The sequence below is a fragment of the Oryctolagus cuniculus genome, chromosome 8 (genome assembly GCF_964237555.1).
Source record: "Oryctolagus cuniculus chromosome 8, mOryCun1.1, whole genome shotgun sequence".
Lineage (NCBI taxonomy): Eukaryota > Metazoa > Chordata > Mammalia > Lagomorpha > Leporidae > Oryctolagus > Oryctolagus cuniculus.
The window spans coordinates 18950783-18967750 of record NC_091439.1 but is presented as its reverse complement, the minus strand read 5'-3'; the positions used below and the strand labels follow the sequence as shown (position 1 = coordinate 18967750).

The following is a 16968-nucleotide window of genomic DNA, read 5'->3' as shown; positions in this document are numbered from 1 at the left end:
TCATCTAATGCCCAAGCATAGACTTTCCTTGTCTCATATTAAAAAGGCAAAAAAGAAAAAAAAGAGGGGAGGGTCAATTCACGTATCTGATCTAACCTGAAAGCTGTTTAACATTATTATCCTTTGCCATTTAATAAATCTAAGTCCTGTCCACCCTCATCTGTTGTGATTAATAGGCCTTTCTATATCCTTCCATGAAAAAAAAGTGCTGGTGTGTGTATAAGTGTATGTGTGTAGGTTTTAAGCAGAATTTCCTGAAAGACTCAGTAGAATTCCTGTTGTTCTAAAAAATGACCAAAAGCAAGGGCAACCCCCTTGTCCAGCAGCAAGGTTATCACTGCTTTATGCACAGAGTTCAGAGAAGGACGGAGGGATCTCTTAGAGCCCACAGACAGGAAGCAGCAAATGAGGCCTTCTTTCTTTCTGTTTTTTAAGATTTATTTTTATTTATTTGAAAGAGTTACAGAGAGAGAAAGAGAAAGAGAGACAGAGAGGTCTTCCATCTGCTGGTCACTCCCCAAATGGCCACAACGGCTGGAGCTGTGCCGATCCGAAGCCAGGAGCCAAGAGCTTCTGCCAGGTCTCCCATGTGGATGCAGGGGCCCAAGGACTTGGGCCATCTTCTACTGCTCTCCCAGGCCATAGCAGAGAGCTGTATTGGAAGAGGAGCAGCCGGGACTAGAACCCGGGAATATGGGATGCCAGCACTTCGGGCCAGGGCTTTAGCCTGCTGCACCACAGTGCCAGCCCCAGTTTTCTTTCAATAACTTGGGAGTTTTTCCAAACACCCAAATATTTTCCACTTCCAGGTGGCCAAAGGGCTTTAGAATAGGCAGACTTGTTTACAGCGCTTTCTCTTAGGTGGTGCTGAACATGGCTAATATTTACTAATGCATACTCATCTACCAACACAACTGCCAACATACATAATAATGACTGATGTCTCAAGGATGCATCTCTGTTGAGAAGCCCAACTGTCACTCCTGTGGGTCAGTGTCTCCAGCAGGCAGGGAAGGGCTGGGAATTCGCATGGTGCATAGTGCAGCACTCCATCACAACAGAAATGGGAGCCCAGACAACAAGAGGTGGGGTAGGAAGAGAATGCAGGCTCCATCCAGGTGAGGCCATTCTCTTGTTTGCCTATGTATCTTTCTAAAATTCTTTATTTTTTATTTGAAAGGCACAGAGACAGAATGTGATATAGATAGAGAGAGAGAGTTCTCCCATCGCATGGTTCAGTCCCCAAATGGTTGCAACAGCCATAGCTGGATCAGGCTGAAGCCCAGACTCAGGAACTCTATTTGGGCCTCCAAACCTGGTTGGCAGGGGCCCACGCACCTGAGCCACCATCTCTGCTGCATCCCAAGCTGTGCATTAGCAGGAAACTAGAACAGGGAGTGCAGCTGGGACTCAAATTCAGGCTCTCCAACATGAAATGCAGGAATTCCAAGGGGTAACTACTGTGCCAGGCACCTGATTCTCATCTTCGCACTCTGAATGTCCAAAACAGGGCTTGGAAGATAGTTGCAGTCCAACAAATACATGTTGAAGGAATGAATAAGTGAAATAAAATGACAAAGAAAGAGTTCCCTAAGAAGCAATGGAAGAGAAGACGAGAAGTAGAGGAAACTCACGTACAGGGTTCATGTAAACCCCAAGGAATCTTTACCACTTTTGCCAGAGAGCCAAGCCCGAGGATGAGGTGTGTGTCTAGGGGAGGCCCTGACTGGGGGCAGGCACTCAGGATGGACACTGTTCCCTCCAGGCTCTCAAGTCTTCCCCCCACACCCCCAGCGACTACTGATGACTACAGGTGGATATCCTCAGAATGTCTTTTGGCCATGTTTGTCCTCCTTGTTTTCCAGATACTTTGAAAATCCAAACTGCTCACAAGGGGTGTAAGTGACTCACGGTAAAGTCCCTTCCTGTCTCTAGTTGCTGTGTCCTCTTAAGCGCAGGTGCTGAAGAGCAGCAACAAGTCCGCCAGCCTGGAGAGAGGAAGAGCAGGGGACCCTCCCTCTGGAAAATCTGACCCGAATAACTGAATGCTTGCTATGACACGTAAGATTGAAACTTTAGCTCTGGCTGCTTCCTGAAAAGCTGAGCGTCAGGTAGGAGGAATCTTCTGTCATGAATCAATTTGTTTTAGGAGAAAATGTTTTAAACAGTAGGAGGATGGGCTAAACGAGGTTACAAAAAGTGGTGAGGTTAGCACAGCGTATTGAAGGAGATAACCATTTGTCCTGGATAAGTTATCAGAGTCCCCAGTTTTCTTCCTTATTCCCCAACAGCTCTTACACAACAAGCACCAAAAGACCTCCCAATATGTTGCTAACTAAGCACTGATTAAATCCAAGCAGAGGGTTCCTGCACAGAGTGAGGCAGGTGCTTGCACTCCCACAACCAGTCCCACAAACCAGAGCAATTTCACTGTTTGTCATTAGGCTTTGGGCTCCACTGAAGGCCTTTTTCCTTCTTGGCTAGGGAGTTATTTGCTACCTATGGCAAGGTGTAAGTGGACTATAGGAGCCTCTGTAAGGTGGTCCCTAGGAAGCCTTCGACTCCCAAATAGCAAAATGCATTCTAATAGTGAAAATACGGGAAATGCAGTGAGGGCACTTCAAAAAGTTTGTGGAGGGGCAGGTATTTGGTGCAACCATTAAGATGTTGCTTGGATACCTGTGTATCAGAGTCCCTGAATTCAAATCCCAGCTCCACTTCCAATCCAGCTTCCTGCTAATCTGCACCCTGCAAGCAGCAGGTAATAGTTCAAGTACCTGAGTTCCTGTCACTGTGTTGAAGACACAGAATGAGTTCTCGGCTCCTGGCTTTTGCCTAGCCCAGCCCCTGCTATTGTGGGCTTCTGGGGAGTGAACTAGCAAATGGAAGATCTCTCTCCCTCTCTCTCTGTTTTTCAAATAAGTCAAGTAATGTCCTGGAAGTTTGCAGAAAATTAAAAGCTAAGTTAGTTTTGGAGCCCAAATTTCTGACTTGCATATTTTTTCATAGCATGCATTTTCCATGAACATTCTGAAGACCCCTTGTGTATGTGTGGGGAAAGGGTGGGTTCCTGGAGGTAAGCATGCAGCTGTAGGAAGTAAGGAGGCACGCTGGTAGTCTTTAACAGTAACCCTCGCCGCCTGATTTCGTATGTACCTGGAAATGTGATGGGTCTCGCATATATTCTCTCACCTCCCCCACCAGCCCAGCTGTGGAGATAAAGTGCTACAAGCATACAGCCAGCCACAGGAGACCAGGAAATGTGCCTGGATCCAGCTGCGAGCCCATATTTAGAAACAAGGAAGTAAGGCAACTCCCAGCATAAACTCGGGGTGGTTTAAATGTGGGAAAAATATTCACATGGGTGGAGTAAACCGAATTATCAGGAGTGGGGACAGAGATGCCTTCAGAAAGAATCTAAGTCTCTGCACTTTCCAAAAGAGACAGCACCACTTTTAAGTCACTTGGCTTCCTATGAGCACTATGCAAGTCCTAAGCGGAAGGTAATTCTTTGTGTGAAGGTTTTCTATTCCTGGGCCCATATGGACGATGGAGATCGGTCCTGTCACTCTCAAACCAAGTGTTCCTTCCTGCACTCCTATACCACCCAGTGCAGCCCCTGCCCAGGGGGGTGGCTTGGCCACGTGGTACTGGACAGGCTTCGCAGCAGTGGGGGGTGCCTCCCCAGAGACAGGACTGCGATGTGATGCCAGCAGGTACCCAGATGGGCAAGAACCGTTGGGTTTAATTATGCATGCTAATATTCCCCTTCTTTGACATGAATAAGGTAAAGGTGAAAGGTTAATACGGCGATGAGAAGGGAAACCGCTGTGGCATGAGAATGTTCTAGTTACCTCGTGGAGGAAAAGAATGCTCTTGCTCTGCCTCCCAAGACTATAATGGCAACATAAAGCCAAACAGGCTGCAGGGGGAACCATAAAGGTAGAACTGGAGCAGTGTAAAGTATGCAGCTCCTGCCTGGCAGGGAACGCACGTTCTCGGAGTGAGAAACCAGACGGAGGGGCTGGCTGCTGGCTCAAATATTTCATCCACACTGCAAGTGGATGCCTGAGAAAATCCAGCTCCCCTTTGGAGTTGTCATCCGCAAATGGTATTTGCTAATGGCCTGTGTGCAAGCTGTCTGTGCCACAGTTTGTGTCGCAGACAACGCCTGTAGTCACTTATACCAGAAAGAGAACACAACGCAGGAACCCAGGAGGAGGGCCCCCTGCCCCCTGCATCAAACATATCTCCTAGGGGTCAGGCCTCATTCCAGTGCTCAATATTAGGGAGGCAGATGTGGAGCCCTCCACCCCCTCCCAGCTCAAGGGTGCCCTATAGCCCTGCCTCACCCCTGCAGGGTCCCTCCCTGCCTCCCCCAGCCGGGAGCAGCCAAACAGAAAAAGAATCTATAATGAAGGTGGAGCACATGGAATTTCTTCCAGAGTTCTTGCCTGCGTTCTGGGAACACAGGCCAATATAAATTTCCGTGGCTCTATTAACATATGCAGCTATGCAGCAAGGAGATGATAATAAAACAACAGCCCTTTTGAGTCTGGTCTTTGTGAATCTGGGGCCTCAGTGTGGGAGACGGGGGAAGTTGGTCGAGAAAGCCAAAAGGCTGGCCTGCAAGGTGAGGGTTAAAAGGGGAAAAGGAGGGGCAGAGGCACCGACTCTGGGGGTGTGAGCTAGAAAAGCGCCCACATAGGGGGCAGGACGCAATTCGGCTGTGTGAGTCCAAGAGAGTGCAAACTGCCTGTGGAAGTGTCAGGTACACAGAAGGGTGTTCACTGGCACAACAGTCACGGGGACAGAGCATGTGAGAAGTAAGTTCCCACTTCTAGCAGGAGAGGAGAGCCTCGTGGGGCTGCACACAGCTGTTTTTTTTTTTTTTTAAAGATTTATTTTATTGATTCGAAAAGTAGTTAGGGGAGGGTGGGGGAAGACAGAGAGAGAGAGAAAGAAAAAGAGAGAGGTGTCACCCTTCCTGCTGGTTCACTCCCCAAATGGCCAAAACAACATCTAGGGCTGGGCCAGGCTGAAGCCAAGAGTCAGGAGCTCCACTCAGGTCTCCCATGTGGGTGTAAAGGACTCAAGTACTTGGGCCATCTTGTGCAGCTTCTCAGGCACTCTGTCCTGATGGAACAGTCATGTTAATAGTATGGCTATATGTCCTCTGAGCTTCTTAAGAGACAGACTTTCAAGAAAAGACTTTTCCAGCTATAGAAACATGTCAAATTTCCACCTTTCCAATTCATCATTCCTTGTTGGAATAAGATACAGTTTTTGTAGTCCAAGTATCCCCAATTCTCACTGATTTCAAATGCTAAAAAAAGTCTAAGTCTTTATTTAGATGTAACTTTTCTCTAGTTAGAGGTTTTCTATAGAAATAGAGTTGCTCAAGACATAAATGGCAATGAGGAATGTGATCTGCCATTATTAAAGCCCATTGCTGGTCACATTCATTGTAAGTTATTTCATAAGCTGACAGACAATAGGCAGGCAGGCATTTAGCCCGGTGGTTAAGATACCCACATCCCACATGGGAGCACCTGGCTTCCGCTCCAGCTCCTAACTCCAATTTTCTGCTAAGGTAGTTGTTCAAAGGCACAGGTGATGACTCAAGTGATTGGGTTCCTGTTGCTCATGTAGGAGACCTGGATAGTGTTCCTGGCTTCCAGCTTCAGCCCTGGCCCAGGTCGGGTTGTTCAGGGCATTTTGAGAGTGAACCAACAGATAGAAGCACTCTCTCTTGCTCTGTGTGTGTGTGTGTGTGTGTGTGTGTGTTTCTCTACCTCTCAAAAACAAGTTGACGTACAAATATTCTTGGCCATCAGCTGAAGTACAGAGAGCTATAGCAAATACAGAAATCAGAGAGGTACACTCCACTGTGGAGGCATTCATCAACAAAGCAGGCTCCACAGGCTTTCTGCCTCTGAAAATCAAACAGGAACGAGCTTCTACAAGTAAAAAGAGCCTTTCCTTTTAATATTAAGCAAGTCTGCAGTTTAACTTAATTTTTAGAATTGTGGAAAATGTGATGATGTTCATGACCAACCCAAGAAAAAAAGTCAAAGTGAACCACATTAAAATTAAAAACTTTTGTGCTATAAATAATACAATCTGGAAAATGAAAAGATAACCAGTAGGGTGAGAGAAAAACACTTGAAAATCATGTATCTGATAAAGGACTTACATTTGGAATATATAAGGAACTTTTCCAACTCAAGAATAAAAAGACAAATAACCCAATTAAAAAGTGGGAAAAGAAGTCAAATAGGCATTTCTCCAAATAAGATATACAAATGACCAACAAACACATTCAAATATGCTCAACACTGTTATTCAACACCAGACACAAATCAGACCACAATGAATACTAATTCACTCCACTGAGAGTTATAATAAAATAGACAGACAATAGCAAGCTTTGGCAAGGATGTCAAAGAGACTGAAACCCTCATCCATTGCTTGAGGGGATGCAAAATGGTGCAACTGTTTTGGACAACCCCTTGACGGTTGCTCAAAATGTTGCACATAGAGTTAGCATTTGACTGGCAATCCCATTTTCCTAGATCTATGCCCAAGAGAATGAAAAATATTAAGTCCTCACGAAACCTTGTACATGAATATTCATGGTAGCAAAAGTTGCAAAGCATCCAAATGTCTTTACCCAAGGATGAAAGGACAAAGAAAATGTGGCATACTCATAAAATGGAGTATCACTCAGGCATAAAAAGGAGTGAAGTACTGATACATATTACAATACAGATGAACATCAGAAACACTATGCCAACAGAAGAAGCCAGATGCAAAAGGTCATGGCCGACGTCATAGCACAGCAGGTAAAGCCACGGCTTGCAACACCAGCACCCCTTATGGGTGCCCATTCTTGTCCTGGCTGCTCTTCTTCCTGTCTAGTTCCCTGCTAATGGTCTGGGAAGGCAGTGGGGGATGGCTCAACTGCTTAGGCCCCTGCCACACACATGGGGGACCTGAATGAAGCCCCTGACTCCTTGCTGCCTCCTGACCCAGCTCTGGCCATTGTGGCCATTTGAGAAGTGAACCAGCAATTGGAAGATATCTCTCTTTCTCTGTCTCTCCTTCTCTCTCTGTAATTCTGACTTTCAAATAAATAAATAAAGTCTTAAAGAAAAGCTCCATATTGTATGATCTCACACGTATGAAATGCAAAGAATAGGAAAACAGGTTAGTGATTGCCTAAGGTTGTGGACAAGGGTGAAGATACAGCATACTGTTAGTGGGTACAGAGCTTCTTTGGGAGGCAAGGTAAGGTTCTGGAATTAGATGTAGTGGTGGTTGCACAACTCTGCGTATACACTAAAGTACTGAATTGTACACTTTAACTGGGTAAATTTTACGGCATGGGAATTATATTTCAATGAAACTGTTTTAAAAAATGGGATAGTGCTTTAAAAAAGTTAGTCTAGCATTCTCTAAAACATGACAATCTAAAACTCAAATATGGGGGCAAATGATTAAGATGCATCCCTCAAAAAAGACTGTTTTTCTCTGATTTCTGTTAACTAACAAAGAACAAAAAGATAGAATATAAACAAAACTGCCTTTCAAATAAAATAAAGAAAGAAAGATTTTAAAAACATGAACTTACAAAAATTAGAGTACTGGATTCAGTAAGTTCCTCCTGGTTCTTAAAAAATGTTGAAATAGGGGCCAGCACTGTGGCGCAGTGGTTAAAGGCCATATGGGTGCCAGTTTGAGTCCCAGCTGCTCCACTTTCCATCCAGCTCTCTGCTATAGCCTGGGAAAGCAATAGAAGTGCTTGGCCCTTTGCACCTGCATGTGTGACTGGGAAGAATCTCCTGGTTCCTGGCTTCTGATCAGCTCAGCTCTAGAAGTTGTGGACATTTGGGGAGTGAACCAGCAGATGGAAGACCTCTCTCTCTCTTGGGCTCTACCTCTCTCTGTAACTTTGCCTTTCAAATAAATAAAATAAATCTTTAAAACAAACAAAAACCCACTAAAGTTGATTTTTTAAAAAAATATTGAAATGAAAAAACATTTTTCAATGTCATACTGATGAGACCATGCTACTTCGTTATGCTTATATTCTCACATTCTTCAGAACTATTTGCCTGACAATGGGATCAGTAGGAACTATTAATAAAACAAATGAACAAAATACTTTTCTAGTGATATTTACCTATAAATTGCTCATTAACTTTTTCATTTAGCTTAGCTTATATATCTACCTGTCCACTTGAGGAGTGAGCACTGCTTGCAGCCTTGGTAGGCAAGTAGAATCACAAAGAAGTAGGTAAAACTCGGTACAATTAGGCCTCAGTCTTACTGCTTAATCAGATAATTTGCAAGTGTGAAGGAGGTAAATGGGAGATGACAGTAAAATAACCTGAAAAGACTTATTTTCCACCCTTAGAGGTTACTGCTGAAGCCACACTGCTTACAAAGTTTTCTAGACGACAAATTTCCAAGGGAGAAACACCAAATAGAACAGTGAACAGTTTTTGCCCAGAGAAATTACTTAGCTAATATCTCTGATTTATCTAGAAAAATAAGACAGTTTCCAACACGGCCTTTAATAATGGTTTGGGGGTAGGAACCAGGGAAGGTTTTTCTCCTAAAAGAATGCCAACAATGCCCTGAACTAATAATGAAATTTAACAGCCAAGAACATTGTAAAAAGGAGAATTATCTGAGGCCCACACCAGCACTATCTTGATTTATTAGGTACAAGTGCCCTTCTGAAAAAAGGTTCCCAGATACCATTATTTCATAATAGATTTTAAAGAATCTCTGCTGGAGATAGTTCTTTTTCAAAAGGAAAATGTACATTTACTAGAGTGTGGCTCTCTCAGCATCAACCTAAAACAATCTTTTCAGGCAGCCAAATCTGACTTCTGTAATTAACCATCTCTTCTGCATAGCACATCTCAAACCTTGCCTGTCAGAGCTGCTCAGGGCTGGTAGGAGCACAGGTAGCCACATCCACCACCAGGGTTTCTGCCTGGTCCAGGATGGAGGTGCTCAAGAATGTGCGTGATCAGGTCGGGTGTTTGGTGCTGCAGCTGGGATACTCGCATCCCCATATCCGAGTGCCTGGGTTCAAGTTCCAGCTCTGCTTCTGATTCTAGCTTCTTGCTAAGGCGTACTCTGAGAGACAGCACTGATGACTCAAGTTAATTGGGTTCCTGCCACCCACACAGGAGACTTGGATTGAATTCCTGGCCCCCGGATTGGGCAGAGCCCAACCCCAGCATTTGAGAGTATTTAAGGCGTGAAACAGCACATGGGAGATCCCTCCCCCTCCCTCCCTCCCTCCCTCCCTCCCTCTCTCTCTCTCTCTCAACCCCCTTCTCAAATAATATAAATAAATAGATAAATAAATAAATAATTTTGGTAAAAAAAAAAAAAAAGAAGCAACAGTGATTCTAACACTTCCCTCTCCCTGCCTCATGGTGATTTTGGTGGCCTAGGGACACACTCTCAGAGGCACTGCCTTCGCCACTTCAGAGGTGGAGCTGGCCAAGCAAAGTCCTGGCTGGGCAGGCCTTCTCGGAGACTCTACCAGAAAGGAACAGTAAACAGCACCCACAGGACAAAGCACATTTACATTCAACACTGAAGTACCGGCAGTTACCAAAATCTGCTCCCCAAACTTCTGTGCTCCAGACATCCTCTTGGATCTTCCTGTTTCACACCCCCTCCCTCCTGCCCACTACAGGACTGACACCTGGGGATCCTTCTCTCTCCCAACAACCCTACCTGGCTAACCCACAGCAGTCACATCTGTCCGCCACACCTTTCTTCTGAGGTAACAGAATTGCCCACTGGTGGATCCCAATCAGGGCTGAGGCAATCGGCTGGAAGTAGGAAATGGGACCGAGACATTTCTGAGCAAGAGGTAAACTCAGAAGCTGCTGGCAATGACCACTTTCCACCCTGTGGATGGAGCACCAGGAAAGGTGCACCTGTCTGCCCAGAGAGAAGCGAGGAGGGTGCAGAGGGCAAGGGCTCCCGGTCTTCCTCTGGGTCCTCCAGTCTCTGGCTTCAGAGAAATTGGAGGTCCTGCTGCATCCCTGCTCTTGGGATCTCGAAGGCCAACCCCAATCGGACAATCTCCATCCAATTCTCCCTCCTTGTCTAAACTAACTGGGGAGGATTTCCGTTATTTATAAGCCAAGGGGCCTTTATTGTAAGTGTTAATAAAGTCAGTCTTTGGATCCCTTGCCTCTCCAGTTCACTTTAAAACTTGAACTTATTCAAGTTCACCTGCTTCTATTTATCTCATACCAGAAGTTCCAATGTAGTTAGGTGATATCCGGAAGCCCATATCACTGGATATTTCAAATCCAGGGCTTGTTGGACTCCCACACAAGGGGCAACCATAATTTACATTTCTTTCCAGGACTAAGGAGGAATCAATGATCATAAACCAGAAATGAATATAAATCCATTTGGTGAGCATAGAAGTAAAAAAATCAATAAGGTTGTTTCAAGTTAAGATCTAATATGAAGTTTTACTTACCATGTTACAGAAATTTTAATGTTACCTTTACATTAATGTTTCTGAATAACTTTCACTTTTCAGCTGATTTTTTTATGTTTTTGTATTTTTAAACAGCATTCTTATCTGCTACTTCTTGGTTCACCCAACGTGTATGATACATTTTATATATTTAGTTCCAGGTGAACAGTGACTCCTCAAAGAGAGAAGAGAACACTTGTTTTCTTTTTTAAAAAAATTTGTTTTTAATTTATTTGAGGGGCAGGGAGACAGAGGGATAGAGAAAGACAGATACTGAGAGCTCTCATCTGCTGGTTCACTCCCCAAATGCCCCCAACAGGTAGGACTGGGCTGGGGCTGAAGCAGGGAGTGCGGACACAATCCAGGTCTTTCACGTGGTTGCAGCAACCCAATTATGTGGGCCCCTGCCACTGCTTCCCTTGATCTGCACTGACGGGAAGCTGGAGTGAAACGTGTGATTGAGGGCTCAAACCCAGGCACTCCAACATGGGATGCGGGTGTCTCTAATGGTGTCTTAACCACTAGGCCACACTCCCACTCCTGCATTTCTTTCTTAACTCTGGGTTTAGCTACTTCTCTTGAAGCCTAGCAGAGACACTACTGGTGCTGCATTACATCTGTGACAACGCAGGTGTCCAGACACTGCAAAACCAGAGTTTAAAGGCAACTTGAATAGCTTGCTCTGTCCAGTGTGTTATATTCTCTACATTGAACTGTGAGATTTTGGCCTCTTTAAATGAAAACTTACAGGCATTATCTTTGGCAATCCCATGCTTAGCAGAGAAGTCTGATGATCTTGGCTGCCTTGTGTTACATAGCAACAGGTAGTCACAGACAACCAGTGGCTTTGCTCAGAGTGGGCTGTGTTCCTTATGGTAATCAGTTTATATGGCCCAGCTCTCAGATACTCGACTTCTCAGTGAACAGTTGGAAACAGAACTGGAACCACAGGAAGGAAGAAAACTCAGATTTTCCTAAACACACAGCTGAGGAAAAAATTCGCCTAGTCTCTATACCATCTGTGTTTTCCCCATAGAACATAACGTCAAATTGCACGTCAGTTACCTGCAGAGGTCTCTCCACTTAGCAAAGTTTCGCATGACATCTGACTGGGCCACATGCCAAGCAGCCCTACTTAAGGAGTTAACATAAATTAATTGAAAACTGGAAATGAAGCAGCCAAAATCGTTGACTGGCTTCCTCTTACTAGTTCAGTGAAGGGTCTAAACTGTAGGCCCCAGCTTCTAATCTCAAGGAAATAAGTAACAGAGAAGAAAAATCCTTTTATTCCACCTCTTAGCTATTCCCTGGGCCAAAACTAAAACAAGAAAAAGTATATCCCCACTGACCTACAGTTTCCACGGTAAGTTACCACAGTCAAGCAGGGTATGAAAATAATAAGCGGAAAATTCCAGAAATAATTAATTTCTAAATTACTTTCATTACGGCATATTGCTATAAATGTTCTATTTTATGATTTGCGATTTTTGTTAATCTCTTATTGTGCCTGATTTATAAACTAACCTTCACCGAGGTGAGTGCTTGGTGCAGTTGTTAAGGCCCTGCTTGGGACTGCCCTGCTTGGGACTTCTACATCAGAATGTCTCAGTTCAACTCCCAGTTCTGCTGCTGGCCTGCTTTCCTGCTAGTGTGCACCCTGGCAAGCAGGTGATGCCTCATGAACTCGGGCTCCTGCCAAGCACATGACAGACCCAGAATGAGTCTCCGTTTGTGACTTCCGCCTGGCCCAGCCCTGGCTGTTGCAGGCATTTGGGGAGTGAACCAGTAGTAGAAGATCTCTTTCTCTGTCTACGTCTGTCTGTCTGTCTCTGTCTCTCTGCCTTCCATATAAAAAATACAGAAAAAGCAAATCAATACTTTTTTTAAAATATTAAACTTCATCATAGTTATCCACGTGAAGGAAACCACAGTGTACACAGGATTCGGCTCTAACCACGGTTCTAAGTGTACACTGGGGCTCCGGGACTGTCCCCTCAGGTAAGGGGGAAACTGCTGTGCTTTCATCGTCCATTCTTCCTTACAAAAAGGATCTTCCCAACCATGACAGAAGACTATAAAGAAACGTGAGGGAGTGGCACTCATAAGAATCCTTACAACAAGGTTTTGTGGGCATCAGCCAAGGTGAATGTGAAGCAGTTGCCACTAACTGCATGGACGCTTCAGGAAATGCACTCTTATTCTATGTAGAGACAGGAGTGATCTCAGAAAACGGGGCAGTGAGAGCTAGCACGTCCTTTACTTGCACATCTTTCAGGGCATGTTCACTGAAACTGTTCAACTAGCAACCTGCAGGAAGACAGCAACATCTGCAAAAAGCACTGATTTCTGTGATTAGAAATTTGTAACGTCCACTTTAAATCTAATGCCGAGGCGACTCCTCTGTGCCTTGTGGCTCTGAAATGAAGAGCCATTTCTTTTCTTTTCTTTTTTTTTTTTTTTTTTTTTTTGACAGGCAGAGTGGACAGTGAGAGAGACAGACAGAGAGAAAGGTCTTCCTTTGCCGTTGGTTCACCCTCCAATGGCCGCTGCAGCTGGCGTGCTGCGGCCGGTGCACCGCGCTGACCCGATGGCAGGAGCCAGGTACTTATCCTGGTCTCCCATGGGGTGCAGGGCCCAAGCACTTGGGCCATCCTCCACTGCACTCCCTGGCCACAGCAGAGAGCTGGCCTGGAAGAGGGGCAACCGGGACAGAATCCGGCATCCCGACCGGGACTAGAACCCGGTGTGCCGGCGCCGGTAGGCGGAGGATTAGCCTAGTGAGCCGCGGCGCCGGCCTGAGCCATTTCTTTTCAAGTTACATGCCTATTCCTGAGACTACCAGAAACTTGGCAGCGATCTGATCACTTGCTGCTAGAACATAGTAGTAAAGTTCTAAGCGCACATCACTTGAACGGATTCCACTGCACTGGATCACTTCCTCCAGACCGGAGCATCTCTCAGGTAAGGGCTATGACATATATTTCTCTGATTTAAGTCTCTTGCATATGGAATACTAGGACAAATTGTTTCAGGGCAAAAAAAAAAAAAAAAAACAATAGTTGTCACTCTTCAAACAAGTTTTTGTTTCCACATCACAAAGTAAGGACAGATGTCCTTTGGATATGTGACTATGCCAGCCTTCCAACTACTGTTGAACCCCACAGCACAGAGAATCAATAAAAGTCAACATCCACATGTAGAAGGGCCATTGCTGTCCACAAACATCATTAAATTTGAAGGATCTCATTATCATCTAGGAAATGATTTCATACTTCAGTGTCTCAAATCACATCATCCAAAAGGATCAGGATGAAACATTTTCCTCAAAGAGCATCTTTCCTGAAATCTCATTTTACATGTTGTCCTCTGGTGCCAGTCCGGCCCCTGCGACTTGCAATACTGGTTGCACAGCAAGCTCTGAAATGGAGCTGTTACACTCCAGAACCTCATCACGAGGAGGGGAGGCAGGAGTCACTGTTGGATGAGAGTTCAAGCCATTGTAATGGGAACGCTTACGCTCTGGGAGACGAATCAGGGCTGGGTGACCGCCTTGAATGGCTGAGAGGAACAGACACAGATCACCCTATTCACTGCGAGCTTTCGACACAAGAGAACGGTTCAAATGTATCAGAATGCGCTGGCCTCGATATCATTTTTAAAACCTCCCAGCTTTCAGCAATCAGTGCAATCTTGCCAGACCGCCCCTCTGAGTTGGAGAAGCTGCAGTATCACTGCGAAGTTGAGGAAAATGGGGCTACATGGGACAAGTAATGATTACACTAGACTTTATCTGTAACCAATCATGTTCCCCTGAAATTCCAGTATGTTTTGAATTAACATCAAAGAAAAGTATTCTTAACCCCACCAACTGGCAAATACAGGAATTTCAACTGTTCTACTATAATGACTCTGGGTAAATCACTGTTACTGTCTTACTTTCCGAACTACTGGTCAACCAGAAACACAGATCACGGAACAGTCTCTCCACTACATTTCTTGCTTTCATCCTCCAAGCACAGCAAGTTCCAAACTAAAAACAGCTTTGGATTCATATTCGCATTTTAAATATACTTTCTAAAAATCATATTTTTATGAAATGAAGATGGGATATGATTTGACAAGTATTAAGATTGACATAAATTTTCTTTCCTAAAAGCCATACCTTAAAAGACATTCTAAATTTGACCTCTTGCTGAGGGAATGAGACAGAGAGGAGACAGGGTGGAAAACAATTCAAAATGCATGCATATCAAATTATAGCCCATTTTCCCTACATTTAATAGGTATCACATTTAGATCCTAGTAAAGAACTACTCACTCATCTTAGGAACTGGTTAATTATTGTAATATTCCATTATGAAATTCTCTATCCATAAAATCTCTTATGGCTACTCCATTGGTAATTACTTCCAGAGCCATTTCATCTGCTTATGAAGTTAAGAAAACTATTTTTGATTGTTTTTAAAGAACATAAAATAAATACACAAAAAGTGCAAAGTCCTCTATCGGAAAAATATTGAAATCTTGATCAATTAGGAAAAGAGCTTTGATATTATGAAGACCCACATCATCTTAGAAAGCAGTGGTGTTTTCCAACAATTTTCAGTAATATTCAAGAAAAGAAGGCTGTATTTAATAATAAGACAGGTACACAGCTGGTAGACACACACGAACTCATACACACAACACAAGGATTTAAGCTGAGTAAATGGATCATTCCTTGAATTTCCCATAATAATGAGACATTGTGAGACCATGCAGCATGCAGTCCAATTGGCTTACCAGTGACATGGTCAGAATGTGAACATTCTAGAAAAGGCCAGTACCTGAGAGCTTCATGAGCAGTTCAGATGCGGCTTTCACGGACATATCCCGCCGGAGCACGCTCCCCTTGCCCTCCTGGGCCTTCAGCGCGTCCTCAGAGATGTTTGGGGCGGCCGCTTCAGGCTCCGGGCTGAACACATAGCTGGACCGGGGCAAGGTCGTGCTTAGGGCCTCCTCTTCCTTGGGCTCCTCTTTCACTTTAAAATTAAGATTCAGGGGCTCCTTCTGATTTGCAGCTGTCAAAAGAAAAAAGGGATTATATATATGCAAGAGGCCACGCCCCCTCAGCGCTGCCCCATACTTAATGAAGTATGGAATGCACCATCACATTGTGCCAATAGCCAGAGGGACCACAACCTGATCAAACAGGCTGGGCCCTGGGCACAGAACAGACAATGGACTCTGTGAGTGTGGGACTGGTGACGAGCGTGGGCTTCGGAAGCTTTCAGGGCTCTCCTGTTTGAAAAGGTGCTGCCTCTGCAAAGCGTTTGGCTGTGTTTCTCTTTGTTTTTTTTTTTTTTTACTCAATGTCTTCTTTCTTGGATATGCTGCTGCCTCCCTGACTTCCTGGCACTCTCCCCACCTAACTCGATCTCAGCATAGGGCTTTCGGGCAACTACCCAGCTTAACGTTAGGGAATAAAAACACGAGTCAGAGGCGAAGCCCAAGCAAAACCCTGGGGTGAGGGGGGAAGGTGAGGACGGAGAATTTGCCAAAGAGAAAAGTCCAAAACCGAGATTCCACTCCCGCCCTATCATCAGTTGACACTGCTGACCCACTCACAGCGGGACAGGTACTCTACTCCTAACTGGATTTCTTGTCGTAGCACATAAACCCAGATCCGTGAGCCCAAGTCACCACCAAGTCCAAAATGGGATTTTTTGTTTTTAAAGAAATTTGCATTTTAGAATAATTTTAGATTTATGGAGAAGTTGCAGAGATGGTCCAAAGAGTTCCCACATATCTTTCACCCAGCATTCTCTAAAGGTTAACATCTCTCACAACCACAGGACATTTGTCAGAACTAAGAAATTCAGATTACCATTATCTAAACTCCAGATTTTATTCAGATTTTGTTCACCAGTTTTTCCACTAATGTCCTTTTTCCATTTTTAGCATGGTTAGTTGGTGGGGAGTATGTGGTCAGGGCAGAGCTGCCTATTATGGGATGGATTCTGCGGCTAGGCTCCACCGCGCCCAGCCTAAGGCCAAGAAGGAAGACACCAGCACCCTCTTCCTGCCACCTCTGACATTCACGGGCCTTTTGCTTCCCTTACAGGTCCACATGGTAGAAACTTTAGGTCTGTCGTATTGGGTGTTTGTCTTTTGGGAAAGAGGATCTCATCCTACATAGAATTCTTTAATTTATTTTTTTATTTTTTATTTTTATTTTTTGACAGGCAGAGTTAGACAGTGAGAGAAAGAGACAGAGAGAAAGGTCTTCCTTTTCTGCTGGTTCACCCACCAATGGCCACTGCGGCCGGTGCACTGCGGCCAGCACACCGAGCTGATCTGAAGCCAGGAGCTAGGTGCTTCTCCTGGTCTCCCATGCGGGTGCAGGGCCCAAGCACTTGGGCCATCCTCCACTGCCCTCCCGGGCCACAGCAGAGAGCTGG

At 44.8% G+C, this 16968-nt stretch overlaps 1 protein-coding gene across 8 annotated transcripts in view; it reads right to left on the bottom strand.

Moving 5' to 3' along the window:
* The window catches only part of ZNF827 (zinc finger protein 827), a 189329-nt gene that overhangs the window by 100545 nt on the left and 71816 nt on the right, over positions 1 to 16968 (bottom strand). For all 8 annotated transcript variants that reach the window (XM_051820031.2, XM_051820028.2, XM_051820023.2 and 5 more), the window contains exon 5: positions 15355 to 15588. In XM_051820031.2, coding sequence (XP_051675991.1) covers positions 15355 to 15588 — 234 coding nt within the window. The remainder of the gene's footprint in view (positions 1 to 15354; positions 15589 to 16968) is intronic.